Source organism: Colius striatus, chromosome 2 (genome assembly GCF_028858725.1).
Source record: "Colius striatus isolate bColStr4 chromosome 2, bColStr4.1.hap1, whole genome shotgun sequence".
Lineage (NCBI taxonomy): Eukaryota > Metazoa > Chordata > Aves > Coliiformes > Coliidae > Colius > Colius striatus.
The window spans coordinates 94,780,905-94,802,571 of NC_084760.1; the positions used below are offsets into that span (position 1 = coordinate 94,780,905).

Sequence of the window (21,667 nt, forward strand, 5' to 3'; positions counted from 1 at the left end):
GGGACAGAGAACTTCTGGAGAGAGTCCAGTGCAGGGCCACCAAGATGATCAGGGGATTGGAACATCTTTCATATGAGGAAAGGCTGCGGGAACTGGGGCTGTTTGGTCTGGAGAAGAGGAAACTGTGGGGGGGGAATCTCATTAATATTTACAAACATCTAAATGGTGATGTCAGGAGATTGGGGCATTACTTTTTTCTATTGTTTCTAGTGACAGGACAAGAGGTAATGGAAAGAAGCTGGAACACAAAAAATTCCATTTAAACATAAGGAAAAACTATTTCACTGTTTAGGTGAGGGAGCCCTGGCACAGGCTGCCCAGGGAGGTTGTTGAGTCTCCTTCTTTGGAGGTTTTCAAAATCCACCTGGACGCATTGCTGTGTGACCTGATCTAGGCTGACCTGCTTCTGCAGGGGGACTGGATGATGATCTCTAAAGGTCCCTTCCAACCCCTACCATTCTATGATTCTATTATCTTATAGTAGCCTTCTAGTGCTTGAAGGAGGCCTACAGGACAGACAGGGAGGGACTCTATCAGAAGGGTTGTGATAGGATGATCGATAACTATTTTAAACTGAAAGAGTGTAAATTTAGAGTAGATGTTTAGGAAGAAATTCTTTACTGTGAGATATGTGAGACAGTGGACCAGGTTGCGCAGAAAGGCTGTGGATGCCCCATCTCTAGAACCATTCAAGGCGAGGTTGAATGGGGCTTTGAGCAACCTGGTCTAGTGGAAGGTATCCTTGTCCATGACAGGGAGGGTGGAACAAGATGGTCTTAATGGTCCCTTCCAACTCAAACTATTCTGTGTTGATTTATTTTGGGGGCATCGCAAAAGAGTTTGTGGATTTTCATTAGTTTCTTTGCAAAATTAGTCAAATGTACCATGTTGTTATTTTGCAAATGATTCCTCTCACATTCACAAGACAAGTGTTGTATGTGAAGCAGTAATGAAACCTTAATCTACCATTTTGCTTCAAATTTGACTTCAGAAAATATCTTCATAGCATCTTCAGTGTGTGAAACCCTTTTTCTTTGAAACAGAGTGCTAGAAAGGGATTCCTTTCTAAGGGCCACTGCAAAAAGAACTGTTAGAGTCAGCTTGTTTTATTCAGACTTCCTAATTATGAGGTACTGTGCTCATACTAGCCTTAATACTATTTTCTATGCAAATTTTAAAGGAATGAAGACTCACGCATTTATTAGTGATCACTTGGTTGCAGTCTGGAAGGTGACAGTGTCTATAGGCTAGTAAGAGATGATCTTTGTGAGCCAAGCCTACCATTTTTTACTGTCTCATAGGAATGCTTAGCTTCTGTCAGAGGCTTTGAATATCTGTTATCTCAAACCACAAAGGTCTTAAGATTTTTCCATCCTCATCTGAGATAAATTCCAGCCTTGAGGAGAGATTGCAGGTATTACGCGTCTTGCCAATGTCGTTCTTGTCTCCATCTCCCTATGTTCAGATTTCCCATTCATTTGATTTTTCTTCGAGAATGCCAAGAGCTGAAAGTGACTACTGTATGTTTTTTCTTGGTGGAAGAGTCATGTGAACTGGTAGTTGTTCAGTGCTGAAGGCCACCAAAAGAGGGCAACTTTTTTCTGTTCCATTTGTTTCCTTTTATGCATTTGTCCTAAAGCAATTAAAAAAAGTCAATTGTATCAGGAACAAGAGCTACAGCCCTAAATTAAGTACCTTGATAGCTCATCTTCAAAGATGGAGATGTTTTGAAAGTGTCCTTGTTCTGAAAATCTCTGCAATGTTCCCTTCAGGATCAGTTCTGTGTTTGTAATGAACAGAAAAATCATGTTTTTCTCTTTAAAAAAAAAATAAAAAAATAAAAAACCATTGAAACGGTGCCAGTTAGGATGAAAAATACTGCCTGCAGGAACTGTAAAAGTGCATGCTGTCAAATATGACATATATGCACAAATACCTGTGGGCTTATTAGTGCCTCCACAGTGATGTGCTGTCAGCAGTGTATTTCTACTGCATATGACCTTGCAATATTTACTTTTTTAGATAAAAGAGGGAGGGAGACTTATTCAGTGAAGCTTGGGTATCTCCTGTAATCTTTAGGGAGTCTCTGCCAACCACTTCATAACAGCCCATAGCACATTCACTCTGTGTAGGGCTCAGGTTATTGAAAAGCCATAGCAGTAAATCCTATGCGGCTGGATATCACAAGAAATAGGAGAACTCACTGTTTGCTCTTCATTGTTGTATTACAGCTTACATGTCAGCTGCCTCTACTAACTTATTCCTAGGGGAGTTTATTTTCCATTCTTAAAAGAAGTCTGCCAGACTGATTTAGGGCCAGAAGTGATACTTTCAAAAAAAACGTGGATTTATTGAACCTTGGATCATTTGACAAGTGGTCATAAGGTTTTGTTTGAAGTCAAAGAAAGCAGAATCTTGTCTGGGTTTCAATAACTCACTCCTTGCCACAAGTTTTGGCAGCCTTGTGCTAATACCTCCAATTAGGAAAGGAAGGCAGCATAGTCATGCAAAGTAAACTGACCTGCAGGTGAAATGCAAAATGTAGGCAAATTACTTGAATGGTGTAAAAGTGAATTAACAGGTAAGATCTTTCCTCCTTTAATAATATGATGATTTACAGTACAGGCTTTTAGAAGCAGCCTTATTAAAACTAAGTCTTAAGCATCTTTCCTTGTCTCTCTGTAAAACACAAGTGACCTTTGTGAATTTAAGACAGGATGAGCAGTTTCCTAAAAGTACCTTAAATTCACTCTGCTTACTTTTGGTTTTGATCTATACTGTATTGCATAAAACGCTGCAGCAGTTAATCATAATGCATCAGTTTGTGAAATAAGTTGTTTCTGTTAGTGTTTCACTAGTGGGTAGATTGTCTATAGTCAGAGTGAAAAGCCAAAAGCACAGACAGCTATGTTAAGGTAAGCTGTACCCACTCATGGGACAGATGTCTTTGGGCTCCTAAATCAATTCTGTACTTCTTGCACATGCTGATATGTCTGTTCATTTCAAAAGTAACATTCTCTGTCGCTTTTCTCTGTAGGGATAAGCACTGGGAGGCATTTAGAGCTTAGTGCAGATAGAATGAGACAGCACTGAGGTCAAAATCTACTGTGTATCTGCAGTACAGGAACCACACAAGTTTCATTTACACCAACTCACCAAAAATGTCTTGCTTCAGTACTGATAATAGTAATGGCTTTGTGATGAGGACTTACTGAAACCATCAGCTGGAATGACTGTGGCAGGCAGAACCAGCTTCTTGAGTGTCACCCTGGGCTGTGTAAAATCCATGTTATGAGCTACAATCAATTTCCAATTCACCCTGCCATCAAGTCCTTGTTCTGTTCCTCTCCAGGCTAAAACTAGAGTAAGGAGATCGTCTTTTAATAACACAATAGTTCTCTCAGTCTACAGCCAACAGAAAATAAATAGAATGGGATTTCTGTTTATGTTTATCTTAGAGAAGTGAGAAGAGGATGGAATAATTGCAACTAAGACAGATACACGAGTCATAACCTTCTTAGCTTAACTATGCCTGCTTCTAGAAAATTAGAATGTCAGTAAGCCAAAAGTAATTTGTCTGGGATGCTCACAGAGTAAGTCTATTTGATTCCCCGCCACCGCCGCCCCTTCCTTATTAACTAGTTTCAGTAAGACTGAAAAGTGAATGTATGGTCAGAAGAGCTTTGAACCATTTTGCAGATACAACTCCACCTACCTCTCCCTCAACAATATATGACTTCCTTAGTTTGATTTTTGAGGCAGAAATTCTTGGTAGGACTGTGATGACATTTCAGAGGCATTTAAGTATTCTTATTGTTCCACAAAGAATAAAAATCCTATGATAAATAATGGTTAGTGCTGTTTAATTGAATGTCACATAATTTCTCCATTATAGCTAGGCTTTGATGCTGTCCAAATCTGTTATTTTTAAAGATAAACACTTATCTCTCGAGAAGCGGAATTGATTTCAAAAGCACACTGAAGGTAGGATTACAACATGTGAGATGATTGGCATGCCCTGCTCAGTGGGCAGATCCCCTGTGGCTGTGTTTTTGTTTTTAGAGCAAAAGAGTTGTACAGTCTTTCATCCATAATGTTGATCGAGAGCTTGAGCTTCTACAATTTGTACTCATGTGAAACTCACACTGAAGCCCCATGGGTATTTTCCTGCAAGAAGAGTGGAGGGCTTGGTTGTCTGCACTAGAAAAAACAGTGTCCTTATTATTTCAGTCAGTTCATTGTATTCAGAGGTGAAAAGTGTGATAGGCAGTTTGCAGATGAAGTAAAGAAGTAATGGCTGTTCCTCATAAAAAATGTAATTTCTAAGTGAATTGCAGTGCAATTGCTGTAAGAATAGCAAACTGAAGAGACAAGGCACAGGAATTATGATTTGGTATTGTAGCACAAATATTTTTGAGAAACATGTGCTTTAATGGTCATTATTGACATGACTGAAACTCCTCTTTGTTTCCTTGTATGCTGTTGTCACTGTCTGTCCGTTCATAGCTGCCACCTGTCTCTGCCCTCATTTTCTTGAACTATCTGGTGCAGTAACTAAGATAGTCTCTGTAAAGAGGTCTGGCCTTCAGTGAGACTTCTAGGCACTGTAAAAAAAAAAGTATTAAAAATGATCCATTGGTCTTCCTTGGGACATGATAAAGTATTTTTAGAAGGGGATAACAACCTGGTGGAGTTAAATCTATTTGGCAGCCAGTCACCAGTGGTGTTCCCCAGGGCTCAGAGCTGGGACCTGTTTTAACATCTTTAACAACGATCTGGAGGAGGGAATTGATTGCACCCTCTGTAAACTTGCTGAATTTCCCACCAAGTTGAGTGGGAGATTCTATGTGCCATCTGATTTTACAGCATTTACAAGCCATCTTTTCCAATTTGAAAAAATAGATTTTTTTAGAATCATGAGATTTCGTTCATTAACATTTGTGCAATGTTTTCAATTTATACAATGCTATCAAAATGTGAAGGTTAACTGTGTTGTTCGAAAAACGTGATCTGAAGGCCCAGGGAAGAGTCATTATCTGTAAGCTTCTGGACTCCCCTTCTCTTTCATTGATTGCCACATCATTTTTCAGCATGTCTGTCATGCTGAAAATGGTGGTTCAGAGAAGCTCTAAACCATTGTTAGACCCAGGAGAAAGAGTTGTCGTCCCCTCACAGGTCTGCTTCTTGACAAGTGATGAGTGGGTGAAGTTTGCTTTTTTCCTATACATGAATGCCAAGTGGATTTTTTGAATCAGCAGAAGGAAAACCGTCAGTGAGTGCAGTTTTCAAAAGGAAGCAGAGTGGCCCTTAACAGTCTTCTGCCATCTGCATTTCTTTCCATCCTATAATTTGTGTCCAAGGTACTCTTCTCCCTTTTAATCTTTGCAATGGCCTAGAAAAGCACAGAAAATAGGAGGAAGTTCTGGAGCTAAAAGATAAGTTGAAAGGGGTCTTCCAGACAAAACTGGTGTGCAGAATTGATACGGAAGAACTGGTAACTGAGTTACTGAAAGGCAGATTTGAGATGGAAGTGGCTTGGAGACTGGAGATGGAGGAAGGATGACTGAGCCTCAGGATGGGCAGGGATTTGGTGACAGATGCTTTATGCTATCACGCCTTCAAAAAGCTCTGGGTAGGACCATCGCCATTCCCAATGTTTTTGGGGAGAGCTGGTCAACTAATTGTCTCCTGTAATTGTCTTCTGGTACTGTGTGTATGGATATACACATATGTATGCAGAGGAGAGGTGGACAAGGACAGATTAAAATGTATAAGGCACTAAAATACGCTACCTCAAGATTTATCTTATTTATGTTATCAGAAGACAAATTTCAGGATTCTTCAGTGGTCTGAGTTATGACTCTTGTGCACTTTAAGCTGACATAATGGCAGCCTTCATCAGATGGGTTTAATCCTGGCATAGAATGAAAAAGGAGGACTACACCAAATACATTTAATTATGTACCTTCTTTTAGTTGGCTTTTTTAGCTCTTCAGGAGACTAGCTCAGAGTACTTGCTACTTGTTTAAGGTTATCTCTGATGTTACTGAACTGTGAGTTGTTGCAACACCCATTCTGTTCCAGGCACATTTCTATTCAGGTACTAGTGCATCAGAATATTGTCAAATTTCTTAGTTTTTGAACTTCTACCCTCCTGAGTGTAATTGAATAAGCACGCTTGAGAGCAAAGTGGCAACTGGAGGCACAGCATTAGGTTTTCATGCATACCCTCTCCTTAACTACTGCACACAATGTAAAGTACTGAACAGGTGTTCTGCCTCTCTGTTTTTATTGACAGAACCAGCTTCCTCTTAGTTTGGCCTTGAGGTCTGTCTGCCTTGCACATGATGACAGAAAATTATTGCAGCCTTTATTCTTGGAACAGAGATCTCAAAAGTAACTTGCCATTCACCTCTGACAGCAGCAAAAAAAATACATATTGGTTAATCAGCTGTGCAAGGCTGAATTATTTAAACTCTTTTGTCATTCTCTAGGAAAGATTTCAATTTCAGCATTGAATTTTAAGTTTTTCATTAACCAACTACTTTTTTTTCAGTTCAGCGCTTTTCAGTTGGGAGCAAACACTGCTGACTCATTTAGGAACTGGGCTGTAACAGCATCTGGTTCTAGTTCTCATTATGGACAGCAATATCTGGAGCTTGTAATTGTTTTCTTCTTTTCCTTCTGACCTTTTCCTTTTCAAAAAATAGATGTAAAATGCTTTGTGAGAAACACATCTTTTATTGTTGTCTGTGTAAACTAAGTAGCATGATGAGATTCAGCCTTCCATATGGATATACTAGGGGTTATTGGCATTTAAACTGATAAATAAAGTTTCATAATAGGGAGAAAATTAAAAGAGTCAAGGCCTGAGCAGAACTTAAGCTGAAATTTCCTGCTCCTTCTTCTCAGGGCGAGGCCTCCTCACACTTCCCACTGCTACAGTGTGGAGTCTCTCTCCACGGGAGACAGACCCTCATGAACTTCTCCAATGTGGATACTTCCCACAGGCTGCAGCTCCTCATGAACTGCTCCAGCATGGAGCCTCCCACAGGGGCAGCTCCTCACACCCTGCCCCAATGTGGGTCATCCACAGGGAGAACAGTCCTTCAGTTATCTACTGCTCCAGCCTGAGTCCCTCACAGGATCACAAGTCCTGACAGCAAACCTGCTCTGGCGTGGGCTCCTCTCTCCTCACAGGCTCCCAGGTCCTACCAGGAACTTTATCCAGTATGGGCTTCCCAGAGAGTCACAACCTTTTTCAGGCATCCATCCACTCGGGTGTGTGGTCCTCTGTGGGCTGCAAGTGGATCTCTGCTGCATCATGGACTGCAGAGGCACAGCTGCCTCACCATGGTCTTCAGCACAGGTAACAGGGGAGTCTCTCTTCCAGTGTCTGGGCATCTCTTCCTCTTCCTTCTCCACTGACCTTGTCTGTGGAGATGTTATATTCTCACTCCCCTCTGCTGCTGCTGCAATTTAGCATCTGTGCAGTAACTTCTTCCCCTTCTCAAATATGTTAATCACAGAGGTGTTACCTCAGTCACTAGTTGGCCAGGCCTTGGTCAGTGGTGGTACATCTTAGAATTGACTGGCACTGGCCCTATCAGCTACAAGAGAAGCTTCGGACAGCACTTTGTTTGAAGAAGCCTCCCCTGTAGTCCCTCATTACCAAAACCTAGCCCATGCAAAACCACTAATGTATCCAGTTCTGGGCTCCCCAGCTCAAGAGAAAAAGGGAACTTCTGGAGAGAATCCAACAGAGGGATAACTAAGATGATCAGGGACCTGGAACATCTGTGTTATTAGGAAAGGCTTCTGAACCTGGGTTTGCTTGTCATGGAGAAGACTGAGAGAGGACCTTATCAACACTTATAGATACCTAAAGGGCAGATGTCAAGAGGACAGGATGCGTCTTTTTTCTGTAGCACCCAGTGACAGGACAAGGGGTAACAGGCACAAGCTGGAATATAGGAAGTTCCACTTGAAAACAAGTTTCAACCTGTGTCCTGTGAGGATGAGTGAGCCCTGGCACAGGCTGCCCAGGGAAGATGTGGACTCCTCTGGAGGTTTTCAAAACCCGCTTGGACATGTACCTGTGTGATCTGATTGAGATGAACTTGCTGTAGCAGGTGGTTGTAGTAGATAATCTTTAGAAGTCTTTTCGAACCCCTACCATTCTGTGATTGTGTGAAACCTGTAAAAGCTGAAGGTCACTTCTAGGAGACTGCGCCTTCTGCATGTGAAACTTCAGGGTTGCCTCTAAGAGAACAGGTAAATTAATAAGAAAAATTTCTGGCACTGGAGTTATGTTTCTATAGCACTGCTGCGGTTTCCAAGGATTACAGTGAATACTGTTTTTTTGAGGGAGGAGTGAATTACAAGTGAAGTCTTCTAATTTAAGAGAAATCATATGGGGCAAATCAAATTTGCCTGATGCCTTAGTGAGAGAACAAAATTTGCCTTTATTTTGATTTGATGGATTATTGGCTTTCCTCTTCATATTTAGGAAATTAAAAGTACTTGAATAGGAGGTAATTTTAAAGACCTTTGACTTGTAGATCTCTGCTCTGATACCAATCTTGGCCACAGCTGTTTGCAGTTGTTTAATGTCTACCATAACTTGTCCATTTGTGAAATGAATTACATGCCCAGAAGAGTTAGTATGAATTCATTAGCATTTCTGAATTGCTCTTACGTCATCTAGAGAAGCGTGCTCACATACCTGCTAGATATTAGGAGGGAAATCCTGTTTCTGTTTAAACTAATAGCAAGAACTCTGATCAACTTCAAAAGAGGTAAGATATCATCCAATTACCGTAATTAGATTAAGAATTGTTCAGCTCCAAATTTTGTAATATTTCTAAGGCCTTCATGAATTTTAAGTCAGATGCAAGTATAACATGTTGCAAATCTTCTGGTGCTTATGCAGTCACATTGCACTCAGCACTGGAGACTATTCACATTCTTAACATTCAGCACATTTCAGGGCCTTGATGAGGCAATTAGGAAATCCATATAAATAGGCCCAGAAAAAGTATAACAGTATTTGTTCTTAATGTTGTCACTCAGGTAGTGCCCAGTCCTTCCACGACTTTTATGAACTATTGAGCTCCTGCTATTAGGGTTTTGCTTGAATAATTAATTTGGAAGTAAAGTGTAAAATGACGAATCCAAAGACCAGCTCTGTGGGATGTTTTGTGATACTAGTGGAAATGTTCTCTCCAGTCAGCATCTCAGAAAACCATAAAACTTGATTTTAAATTTTTTTCCTACTGTACAGTCCCCAACAGACGTTGGCTGTTAATAGTTTTTACAGCTCTAATTTAATCTGGTAGAATATTGAACTTGTATGTGAAAGGTAATAAAATCCTTTTAGTAGGAAGATGGAGTTTATGTTCAGAATGACAATCTATCAGTTTTGCAAAGGATTGTTAAATTGCTGCTTTATAACTGTGATCAGATTAAGTCAGTCTAGCTGTGTTTTGAGCTTTGCTTTTCAAAAAAAGTAAGTTAAAATAATAAAACTATGGTCTTTAGTTATTAGGGAAGAAATCTGCTTGAATTGGCATGGGGACACTTTAATTTCTATCAGGTATTTGTATGTGTGCTCTGTGTGTATTATTGGTTTGTGTGTGTTGTTAAATATTGTTTTCAAATAATGTGGACTTCCCTCTTCATGAATTCTAATGCATGCCACTTTTGTAACTGATTTTTACATCCCATTGCACTGTTTGATATATCTTCAGGATCTTATTTGTGTGATATCAGATATACAAGAACATCTCATGCTAGAAATCCTAGACTTCAGGTGCAAGTCGAGGAGTTGCCTCCTTGTATTTGGCCCAGAAGAAATAGCTGATAGCTATTTTTTGCAGCGGACCCTTTCCTGGACAACCTTATTTATCATCATTACTTCTTAGACTGTTGTCTTTTGGGGCTGCAGTCATGTTCCCTAAACTTCAGAAGAGTTGAATGATGCAGTAGGGCACTACTGACTTTGCTGAGCATCATCAGGTTTTTCAGTGTTTTCCCTGTGACTGACTAGGCAGCGTTTAGGGTATGAGCTGTCAGCAAGGTGAATTCAAAGCTATTGGGTAGCTGTCAGATGACCAGCTTTTAAAGGGGCTAGCAGTAGGATACTAAGTTTGCCTGGTTCCTAGGACCAAGTGATGGCTCTGTCATTTGAACATCAGGGTTGCTTTATCATTCACTGGCAGGAGTTTCAGATGTTTTGTGCATCCTTATCAGACAAAGACGTCAGGCCAGAGATTTTAGAAGTGGGCTTCATTGCTGGTATGGTTTTGAGTTGTAGTTGTACTAGTCTGTACCTCTTCATTTGAGAACTTTTTTGGATAGGTGCTTTAGTCATAATGTATCTGTACATGCATAGTACATTAACATCAGTTTTCTTGTTTACAAATATCCCTGTTACCTCATTAGTCCTGAGCAGTGCAACTTGAAGCTGTCTCCATCATCTAACAAATGTCTTGCTACTAGCTGATAAGCCATCCTTCTCTTTTTGTGACATGAATGTTAAAACATTGTAAACAAGCTTTCAAAGGATCAACAGCAATTTTTCATTCAGGATATATTAATTTTTCTCGTAATATTCCTTCTATGTCAACTGCAATAATTCCCTGTTCGTAAGCATAAATACCTTTTCATGTGTGTTTGTCTGAAGTGACAGCAAGTTGCCAGAGATGTTATCAGGCACAACACATAAGGATAAGTAAAACTACTGCATTATGACTGCAGGTATTAAGAAAACAGAAAAAATATGATTAAAAGCTGGTTACTGTTCGTAGGGTTCTCCCACAGTTTGTGAGTATTTAGAGGGAAATTGGAAAACCAAGTACTAACAGTTACACCATCAGTTTCTGAAACACAACAGAACAATATCAGCTCGTAGAATTTCTGTCACATAATGTAAAAACAGGTGTATCTGATGCAAAATGTTCCCTGTGTAACCACAGAGATTCTGTGTGATGATGATGAATGAGCTCAGGACCCAGGAGGTGCTAAGTGCCTGGGTCTGTGACTGTGTATCTAGTTACAATGTGATTATTTTAAAAGCGTCTCTTTAGTATCAGCATTGTTCTGTGCAGCCAGAGTCCAATTTAAAACCTGTAATGGAGGACTCCCAAAATGACTCATTGGGGAATGTCTTTCTGAAAAGCATAGACCCTCAGAGTCCTGAGCAGTAGAATATGACACTGGCCACGTGTACCATGAAGACGCCTTTTATCTTAGCTTCTATCCCTTGATATCTAAATAGCAGCAGAAGTGTGTTTGAAGCTACAGTGGTTTTTCTAGCTGTTCACCCAGGAAGATCCCAAGAGCCTTATCAGAGCTGCAAGCAAGCTAATAGGAGAAAATAAGTGCAAGGAAATTATAGCTTAGAGTCTTATGGGTCTACACAGTGATCTTGGATAGAGTGTTCCACATGGATTCCCTCCCACCACAGGGAAATATAAGCAAACACATAGCTTCTAATTTTGCCCAGAAAGTCCATTGGTGTGAAATAGTATATTCTTCTGTCCTTTGGCATGGATGAGGAACTGATCGCCATGTGATCTTTTAATTCAGAGTAGTGGTGTCTCCTCTGATCCTGGAAATAGTGCTCATATTGATCCCACCAGAGGCCATCTCATGAAACGGTATCAAGGAGTGGCTAAGAGATTGTGCCTTTGAGGGAAGAGAGAAGTATAAGGATTTTAGTTCAAAATATATCACTGCTCACTTCAGACACGTTAATTATTCCTTTGTAGGCTTTGGACTTACATTGATTTGGGCCCCTGTCAGTGGTTTGTTGTCATTGCGGGGGGCGGGGGGGTGGTGTATGTAGTTGACTGAGATATGTCATGTGTGCTTTGGAGACAGCAAATTCGTGAAGCAGGGTTGGTCTGAATTGGTGTTTTGAGTCTTTTGCTTAGGTGGAAAAAAGTATGTGCGATGTTAATGTACACTATGGGTGTCATGTCCTGTTACTACCAGAACTCACCGATCTGCTCTGTAATAAGCAGATCTAACTCATAGTATGTGAAGAGGAATCTTCAAATTCTGCTATGTGACAAAGCCTCTGTACTTTTTTTGTCGTTTCATACAAAGCACCACTCATTTCAACTTTGAAAACATTTGAAAACACCAGAACCAAATGCAGCTCCGATAGTTCTTTCCTTAGCACTTAGGGAAAAGAGCAAAAGGAGACCACTGCAGCAGACGGGGAATTCACCCATGAGATGGTTGAGCTTTCAAAATTAAGAACAAAGTTAGATTTATCCTCTCTTTTTTTTTTTTTTTTATTTAAATATTTCTTTAAAAAAAGGTGGAGAAAGGAAAAAATTTCAAAAGGTACTGTCAGCTCTAGAATTTGCCCAGACAGGTGATCACCCCAAAGGTATGTACTTGGAGGACACGCCTGACAAGGCTGTGTACATGTGGTGAGAACAACAGTCTAAAAGCCATGTCCTTCAGAGTGATTTTCTAGGTCCACACCACAGAAAAATGACATTCCTTTTAATAGTATAATTTAGTAGATAGAACTGACCACGAGATGAATAATAAGCCACAATTGCAAAATGTAAGCCCTGTAAACAGAGAGTAAAAATATAAAAGCCAAAATAAGGAAAGTTAGTGATTACCTCACAAATTTGCTGTACCCGCTATCCTTGTCTATTGCTAGATGTCGCTGACAGTTTAAACCTGGTCCCAATTCATGGCATAAGACGGACTGTCCTTGGAAGCTCTCTTTATCCAGAACTACTACAAGGAGGAATGAGAGCTGCCTTTGTTTATTTGGGTGGGGTTTTTTTAAATCCAACTCCCTGTTGTAAGGCACTAAGATGAGCAAATGGCTCTTGCACCTGGCAAGTTACCATCAGCAATTACTGCAACGCTTAGTGTCTTTCTGCCACCAGCAGAAATCTCTTTGCTCCCTTTCATGTCACAGATTTCAATGTTCTTATGGGGATGGTACAATTAAAGCCACAAGATTTAGTACTCTAATTCTCTTTTGTTTGCAACAAAAGGGAGAGATAGAGAAGGATGATACATGTGGCTGGCCTTTTTTTTTTTTTTAATTTATTTTTCCGACCAGCAAAAATACTGTGTATATGTAACTCTAATAACAGAGTTTGTTAAACTAATCAAACCATTCTATTAGTAACTGTATTAAAGGCTATTATTTCACATAAAAGATTCTTGTTCCTAAAAAAATGTCTGCATTTCACTCTTCTCTGTTTACAAACCTCAATGTCTAAGCAAGCTGTACCTGACATTTCTGTGTGGTTTCTTCAGTACAAATGCTTTCTAGTTTTAGATATGTTATTAACATGATGTCAAGAACACTGTCTTTGACAAGTATGCAAAAAATGCTGCTTTTGATAAATGCGTGTATTGGGAGGGAAATGTGGTGGTTGGCAGGAATCCAGATTTCATTTTTATTTCTTCCATTACTACTTCATGTGTGACCTGAGACAAATTGCCAAATCAGAGTTTTGGGGACATCAGTGAGCACAAGTGCAATTCTTCTGTTCTAAACTTGCATCTGGCCATGAGATATTAAAATCTGAGCTTTTGACCCTCAGTTCACTGGAGAGAAATGGGAACAACCAAAGGATAACTTACCAGATCCACTTTAGGATGAGGTGAACTGCTACAGGAGCTCAGTGTCTTGTCTGGTTTGCACCTTGTGGTTCACAGCTTAGGCACTGAGGTGAAGATGAGCAGGATCCATTTGTGGCTCCTGCACAGGATTTCTTAGACACCCTGGATCTCCACTGAGTCATACTCAGTGATGTGGAACATCATTCCTCTGAGAATTCAACCTCGGTATTTTCAAAAGCAAACTGCTGCTCCTGCAAAAATTCATGTGCACTTAGAAAGTAGTTTAAATTACAGCCCAGTAGAGCCTTAGTTTCTCATTATCAAATTAAACTATTCGTCAGATCTGCATGTTTAAGTATTAACAGACAGGGTTTATTAATGGACCCTCCAGGAAATGAAATCTCATTGTCTTGATTATCTGACCAGTCTTGCTAGAATCTGTAGAATATCAGAATTTTCTTGCTTCAAAGGCTGGTCCCTTTCATTTACCTAACGGCACCTTTCATTTACCAACTACACACCCCAATGTGCTTGTTCGGTAGACAAATTGGTCAGCTTCCAAAAGGGAGTAATTTGACTTACCTGAAATGAGCAACCATATGATGAAAATACTTTACCTCTGTCCCACTGGATAACCCTCAGATTGTATTGAAATAGAATTAGGACAAGAGAGTCAATGTACTGGATAATAATGAAATGTTTAATGTGGATTAGCTGCATATAAAATTAATATGTTAGAATGAATTGCTGAAGAAATAAAGTTATGTCAGGCATTTATGCTGACTCTAATGACTTAAAAATGCTGCACTCTTCTGTTTGAAGAAGGGCAAAAGTAAAGCTACTGAATTTGTGTTCTTTATTTGAGTGAAAAAAAATAAAGTCGTTTTTGATTTTTTTGCTTTTTTTTTTCTTTAAATCTCTGTATATCTCAGAGCTGTCAAATCAGGATCCCACTGAACCAAGGCCATAATATTTCGGTCTGGACCTCATCTGAGAGGTGTTAGAGATGGGGATGAATAGGCACATGAAAGCAAGTATGTAAACTTAAAACTCCCTAATCTCCTGCCTGGGCGTAACTTTGGAAATCTCTTGGTTGATTGAGTTTTATTGTTACTGTTTGTTATTTTTCACTGCCCTTAACATTTATAGCTTTTTCCACTTTATGCTTTTTCTTCTGGTAGTTAAATCTAAGCGCTATCTTTGATTTGGACTATTGAAAGATGAGATGAAATGTTGTCTGCCCAGGAAGATCTTAATGCATTCATTACAAAACGGGCAAGCCTTCCAAACCAATAGTCAAAGGCAGTCTTTGACAGGGAGGTATGGATGGGCTACAGAGTGAGCTGCAGCATAAAAATCACAAGTATGCATATGCACTCTTTTGAGGCTTTTGGGGTTTTATTTTGTTTTTAAAGCTTTCCTGTTGCCTCATCTATTTTAGGTTCGTTTCTGTTTCTCAATGAATCGGAGAGGCCAAGCCCCATCATCCTGAGCCCTTGGCTAAGAAGCAGCAGTGACCAATGCGTAGTTCAAGTGGCTGTTTTTAAGTTTTACCAGCAGAGTGGAGAATATATTGCTCGTGTCCTTCCCATTGATGAAAGCAGCACTGAAATCTTATCAGTGAAGAGTCCAGAGAAATATGGGTAAGTCTCATCCTCTCATTTGACTCACAGCTTGAGTTGAGAAGAATCACACAATTGTGTAGGAATACAGCCAAAAAATGCATGCTGCACATCTACCGAGGGGAGCAGGACACCACGCAGAGTAGATGTTTGTCTTGCATGGGTCTAAATTGTTATAAAACTTTGAGATTGTTGCTTATTTTATTATACAAAGTATCTGCAAACTCTGGATCCATGTAACAGTGAGTCTCTGAAGTTGACATAATCTTTCTTTTCAGTGCTTGCAACTACAGGCATAGTGTAGATACTCATCCCAAGTTTAAAGCTTTTCTGTCTAATTTGTTCTGGGTTGGGTTTTTTTTTGTGACTACTTTACCCAAGTGTATGATTGTATTAGAATATCTACTGAATCTGTGCAGTTTCTTGTGTATGCACATGTTTTAAATGTTATCTTGTATTTGTGGGGTTTTTAAGTGTGGTTTCTTGTCAGTAAGACACTTTGGAACTACTGCCAGAGGAGTAAAGCTTTTGATCTTTCAAGAATACAACTGTTTGGTTTATCCTCTTTGTGCAATTAATCTTAATTTTTTTGTGATGTCTTAATTTGTCAGGCTTCCTGAGCATTCTTTTAAATTTTGGTTAGCAGCAAAATAGCAGGAGTTGAACACAGTAAGTATTTCAAAATGCTACACTAGTGGAGCAACTTAGAATTTCATTTGAATATATGTGAGGCTGATGTTCTACCTGTTCTATATACTGATTTCTTTTTAATTTTTACATCTACTGTGAAACGTGTGTTAGGAATCAGAATTTTTACTAAGCATTTCAAATGTTATTTGTTTTGATGTGATAGATTAGAAAGTTTCTAAAAGCAAGTTCTGCTGGCTTGTGCTTGTAATAAGATGTGATTATCTGATTACTGTCTACAGCAAATTCTGTATTTTCCAGTAGCAAAAGGAAAATGCACAATAGAAAACCTTCCAGGAGATAACCTAACTCATAGAAACAGCTTGAATAGTTGTAATTCTCATATAACACATGGCCTATAAAACTGAGGAGGAGAGCTTGTATATGGATCTAGATCATACTTAGTTCCAGCAACACCATCCAAATTGTAAATTACTTGTTGATGTCTGGGGAAAGGTAATTAGGGGATCTGCAGCAGCTGTCTTCTTCCTTAGCTCTTTGCAAATGTTGTGCTCTGTGTCACAGCTAATAAACATGCTTTGTGGAAAGTGCCTCCTGCATTGGCAATGCCAGTGTTCCTTGGCACTTGCAGGGAATACTGCTGTGTGTAAAATGCTTTGCTGTGCTGCATGGAGGATCTCTAGCTTGGCTCTCTGTGCAGGCAGAACTCACCAGGAGCTCAGGCAAGTGCCAAATATGAGGAGCCTTGAAGGGAAGGGAAAGATCACTTTAGCTATGATAATAAATGCCTACCTTTGCCATCTGCTGGAGATGACATGGACTACTCAGATGTGTGTTGCAGATGGAGATTGTCACCATAGCAAGGGTCTATGCTTTTAAAGAAGGTGGATTTGGTTATAGCTTGGCTAGTGCTGGAAATGTAGCTTGATCCCCAACAGCATTTCTGTGGCACAGAGTAGTAAGTGCGTGCCTGAGGCTTTCATGAGTTTGTGTATTTGACTCCTTGGTACTCTGTGTTCTATAAAACTTGGCAGTTGGAGCAACTGGCTGGTTGGTATTTCCCCATTTGGTCTTGTCTCTTCACTGTGAGAGGCAGTAGCTCTTCCCTCAGCTCAGCAGTGAAGAAAGACTTGATATTGTGCCCTCATAAATGTCACATGGGAATAGGTAAATATCTACTCTCAGACTGCAACCACAGATGATAGAGTAGCAGTTTGTTATCATTTGCCCTGAACCTCCATTCCAGAATTTTTGTGCTCTTCTGCTCTTTACTTGCATCAATAATATTTGATCATCCTAGCTCTGATAACAGAACAGGCAAATCTCACTTTTGTAAAAATCTTTTTAAATGGGAATTAGGAATAGCTGATTGGAACTCAAGAGTAATTTAATAAAGTCCTTAGATGAACTGGAAATCTTATAGGGAAAATCTGTTCTGTTTAATATTTTAAAATACAAAGTATTGTGTTGTTTTGTAATGAATTCTTTGATCATGCTATAACCAAATGATTTCTAAAATTTTATAAGGATTTTAGCTCTGGACATAAGGTAATTGAATCCTCAATGATGAGCCTGTGCTACAAATAAAAAAAAAAAAAAAACCCACTTTAAAGTTTTGCAGGTTGCACTTTGCTTCTATGTGCTTTAGATCTTGTTTTGTGATTGAGATGTAGAGCGTGTGTGGTTCCCAGTGACTTGTATGTGAAGTAGTGTGTCCATGCCATTGCTTAAAATCAACATCATAGCAGGAAGAGTGCGTTTTGTGGAAACAAATACACCCAAAGGGTGGTAAAGCAATACATTAATTCCAAGGTGAATTTTCTTGTATCTTGAACTATGCACAGTGTCAGTATCTTTTTTACCCTCCTTCTCCCTTTTTTTTTTCTTTTAAAACTGCATAATGTGAATTATATACATTAATATCTTGAAAGGTTCTCACAGTTCACCAACATTTACAAGCAAAAAAAGTAGGTACTGTCAGGTACTACTATTTCGTTCAAAGTGAAACCAGGCAAGCAAAGGTTTTAGTTGACAGCACTTAGACCTCATTTGATGTAGAATATGTGTAAAGCTATGAAATTTTATTAGTCAGGTAGAGACAGCGTAGTGCCCAATATTTATTTGTTGCTGGGGTTCAACTGTGTTGTCCTGTGCAAAAGGCCAGGTGTGATTTGAATGGACACTCAGCATGCATAAAGACAGAGGCAGAACTAGTGAGGTTTTCTTTTCTTCTCTGGTCTCATTCACTCTAGAAAAAAATAGCCCAAGCCTATGGACTGGAGTTGTACAAATTCCATAATGAAGTGTAGTCATGACAGAAATTGTGTGGAAGATGTGTATTTGTGTTGTTTTTTTAGTTGACATGTTTTCACTGCAGCTCATATATTGAACATAGGAAGTAAGCTAGCTAATTTAAGATGCATTACATAGTAGCAAGGATAAGGCTGATGGAACTGACATCAGAAAGAGCATTCCAGAAATTATAGCTGTGAATGGTTCCTGACTGATGAAACACCAGAGGCTGGCAACAGTATGATTGTTTTGTATTTTACATAAACTTTGCCAAATACAATAATATTTGCAACAGTTCTTACCACCCAGAAGATAATGATGTCTGAGTTTATCAGTTCAACAAAACTGTATACCTTTTTACTTTTTAAAAAGAGCAGAAAGATCTTACTGTGTGTTTAATATTAGGGCTTTGGAACACCTTTGGTTAGACCTTCTCTAATTTAGTTCATACAGAATCAGTAGAACTCCTCCAAGGGGAACAACACATTACTATATTCTGTTAGTTAGATTTGTTGCATGATAGAGTTTCTAGATTATTTGACTTTGAGGATGTGGTTAGTCTCTTCCAGCGTCTCTTGCAATTCTGTTGTGGTTTACAAACACCTGCAAATGATACAGTGCTATCATGCCATTGTAATAGCAAAAGAGTTTTTATCATTCCTGCCCTGAAGCACAGCATTTGCTGGTTTAACCCTTATGCCACTAGATGTGGGTACTGCCTTTTGCTGGTTTTCTGCTCCCCTGCTGCTGTATATAATCTTTTCCCCTTGCTGCAGACATCTCTCATCACTAATTCCATAATCATGTTCTTGTTCCCCCAAAATAACATTAACAAATTAGTCATAACACTGTTAACATGACTGAAGGTAATTGAATCCTCCTTGAAGAGGGGAGATGGTGAAGATCCTAAGATCAGCTAGTGCAGCAGAAATACCAAGATGCCAACCTTGTTTAGATGTAGACAAAAAAGATTGGAACTTGTGATTTGAATTCACTTCTGACATCTATCCCACATTTCCTGGAGGAGCAGTACACACTGCCTAGTCTCTCATATTGCTGATTTTTGCTACAGAAAAGAGCAGTTTGTCTTAGATAGTGTTCTCTGTCTTTTTAGATTGTAATTGCTTCATATGAGTGGGTCTTTTGTCTCTCCCTACAAATCTTTGCAACACTTTAGTGGCAAATGGAGGTTGAGGCTGTGGCACTGACAGATCAACATGATCTGTTCTGTCAGCCTACACTTAGATGTTATGGACTGTAGAATCCCTGCACAGAATTGTTGGTGCTGAACTATATATCTTTTTACTAAAACATATACAAACCTCAGAAAATTAATTTTCAAACTATATGTGCTTTTTGAGCTGTGAGTAGGACCTCTAGCCTCAACCAAATGAGATTCGTCTGAAGAGTCTTGTATAAATATGTGAAGTAAAAGGTGTCCCTTAAATAAAACCTGAGATCTGAACATGCATGCATGAGCAAGGAAGCCATGAAATACTGCTACTCTGTATAGCCAGTATGTTAGCAGGTACATGTATATTTCTGCACAGAGCAGTTCCAATAGAAAAAGAGCACTTGCTTTTGAAGGTTACTACAAATCATGATAGGCTATTCCCTTCTGGCATCTACAATTTCACTTGAGATTGATTGCATTGATGTCAAGAAAAATGTATGAAGGGATCACTAGCATTTGTCACATTTGACCTTGGAGCTTGAAGTTTGAAGGTTATTTCTTGTACTAGTGTTGATGTTTTTCTTGTTCTTTTTTTTTTCTTCCCATTTTATTCTTTCTTTCCTTCCAATAGCTTTACTAGTCTATCTCTTGGACCATGGGCTTAGTAGAAGAAATTTACTTTCTTGGAATCCTTTAAACTTAAAAATACTTTTCCCAGGTTAGTGGTAATGTCAATTTGCTTGGCTTTTATTGTGAATGTTTGGGGTTTTTTTCATTTACTAAGTTTAAAGCTTTGTTTCGTAAATGCCTGGACTATAACATAGGAACAATAAAGGGCTACTTCGTATGGTCACTTAAACTCATTTTTAGGCATCAAAATACATCTCAATAAATTTAAAACACATTTTACTCCCAGATAATTCTAGATCAGAAGTCTAAGTCATTCAGTCTAAACTATATATTTGAGAAATTCTGGTAATCCAAGAAAATAATCTGAATTTATGGATTCTCTCTTCCCTTCTTGGTGGCCAGACACCACTATTCCTTACTCTTGGAGAGGAAATGCCAGTCTTCTACTGTGCTGTTATAATTCACTAGTCAGCTTTTAGTCCCTTTAGTCTGTCAAATTAAATGTAGTTAGAGAAAAAGAGAAGAGGAAGAAGTTGGTTAGCTTATATTTAAAAAGAAGTTTTTTATCTCCACCTAACAAAACCTTGGTTCTTTGAGTAGCTCAAATCTAAATCTGAAGACAGCCTTAACTCTATTGGTTGTGGTGCCTTGAGGAGTACACTACTGATGGGTTTTTTCCAGTGGATGAGGAAATTTGAATAAAAATACTTCAGAACATATAAGGTGAAGTGGAGCCTTTCAAAGCTTTATGAAACAGTGTGAATCTGATATACAAACGTTTGAAGAGTGGGAAGATTGTCTTCCCGCTCCACTTGAGCACTAGGTTATGTAGATTAAGTTAGCACTTTAGCACTAGAGGCAGATACGTGTCTGTACATTTCTGCTTTAAACTTCTTAGTAGTTTTGCTTTATCTTGAGATAAACTTGGATCCTTTTTGCAGATCTTGTGCAGCATTTTGCTTTAGAGTGTGCCTTATTTTTGCATGTAACCTCAAGTACAGGAAAGCAGTAGCTTCTAACTGCTCTTGGAAGGATTTACTGTATTGTCAATGGAGATTAGACTGTGGCATTTTATTTACTTTTACAAGCATGTATAAGGAAGTGAACTATTTATTAAAAAAAATATATATACATACGTTACCAGAAACTGAATATCAGGTGCCATTCACCATTGTAGTGTATCATATTGTGAAGCAACAATGTTGTGTGACTTCTTGAACCAGCCACAGACAATCAATGTAAGTTCAGTAATGAATAATTGCAATGACTTTTTTTTTGTTGTTGTTTAACAGTTGATTACAGTCCCAATCAAACTGATTGTAAATGAGTTAGGGCAGTAGATAGGAGAAAAGTGCTTTTTCTTGTCTTCTAGCACATGTTATCAAACAATTATTAGGTGTCATTGCTGCCTTTTATCTATGTTTGCCATATGCAAATATAAATGGGAAGGCCAAAGTTGTGTAGTCTACTTCCAATTGCAATTAAGAAAAGGACAGGAGAAAAAAGCCACTGTAACGTCAAAATAAAAACAGCAAAGGAGGAAAAATTTTTGTCAGATATATCAAAATTTGGCTTACCACAGAAGCAAATTACTTACCACGTAGAGAAAGAAAAAATCAGATTAGTTTTCAGGGTAATATTTCAGTTTTACGGATACCTAGTGGAGTACCTTTGGATAACTTTTCTGCTGCTT

At 38.9% G+C, this 21,667-nt stretch overlaps 1 protein-coding gene across 1 annotated transcript in view; it reads left to right on the forward strand.

Moving 5' to 3' along the window:
- The window catches only part of ALK (ALK receptor tyrosine kinase), a 321,490-nt gene that overhangs the window by 136,654 nt on the left and 163,169 nt on the right, over window positions 1-21,667 (forward strand). The window contains exon 4 of the mRNA XM_061989641.1: window positions 15,050-15,251. Within this exon, the coding sequence (XP_061845625.1) occupies window positions 15,050-15,251 (202 nt within the window). The remainder of the gene's footprint in view (window positions 1-15,049; window positions 15,252-21,667) is intronic.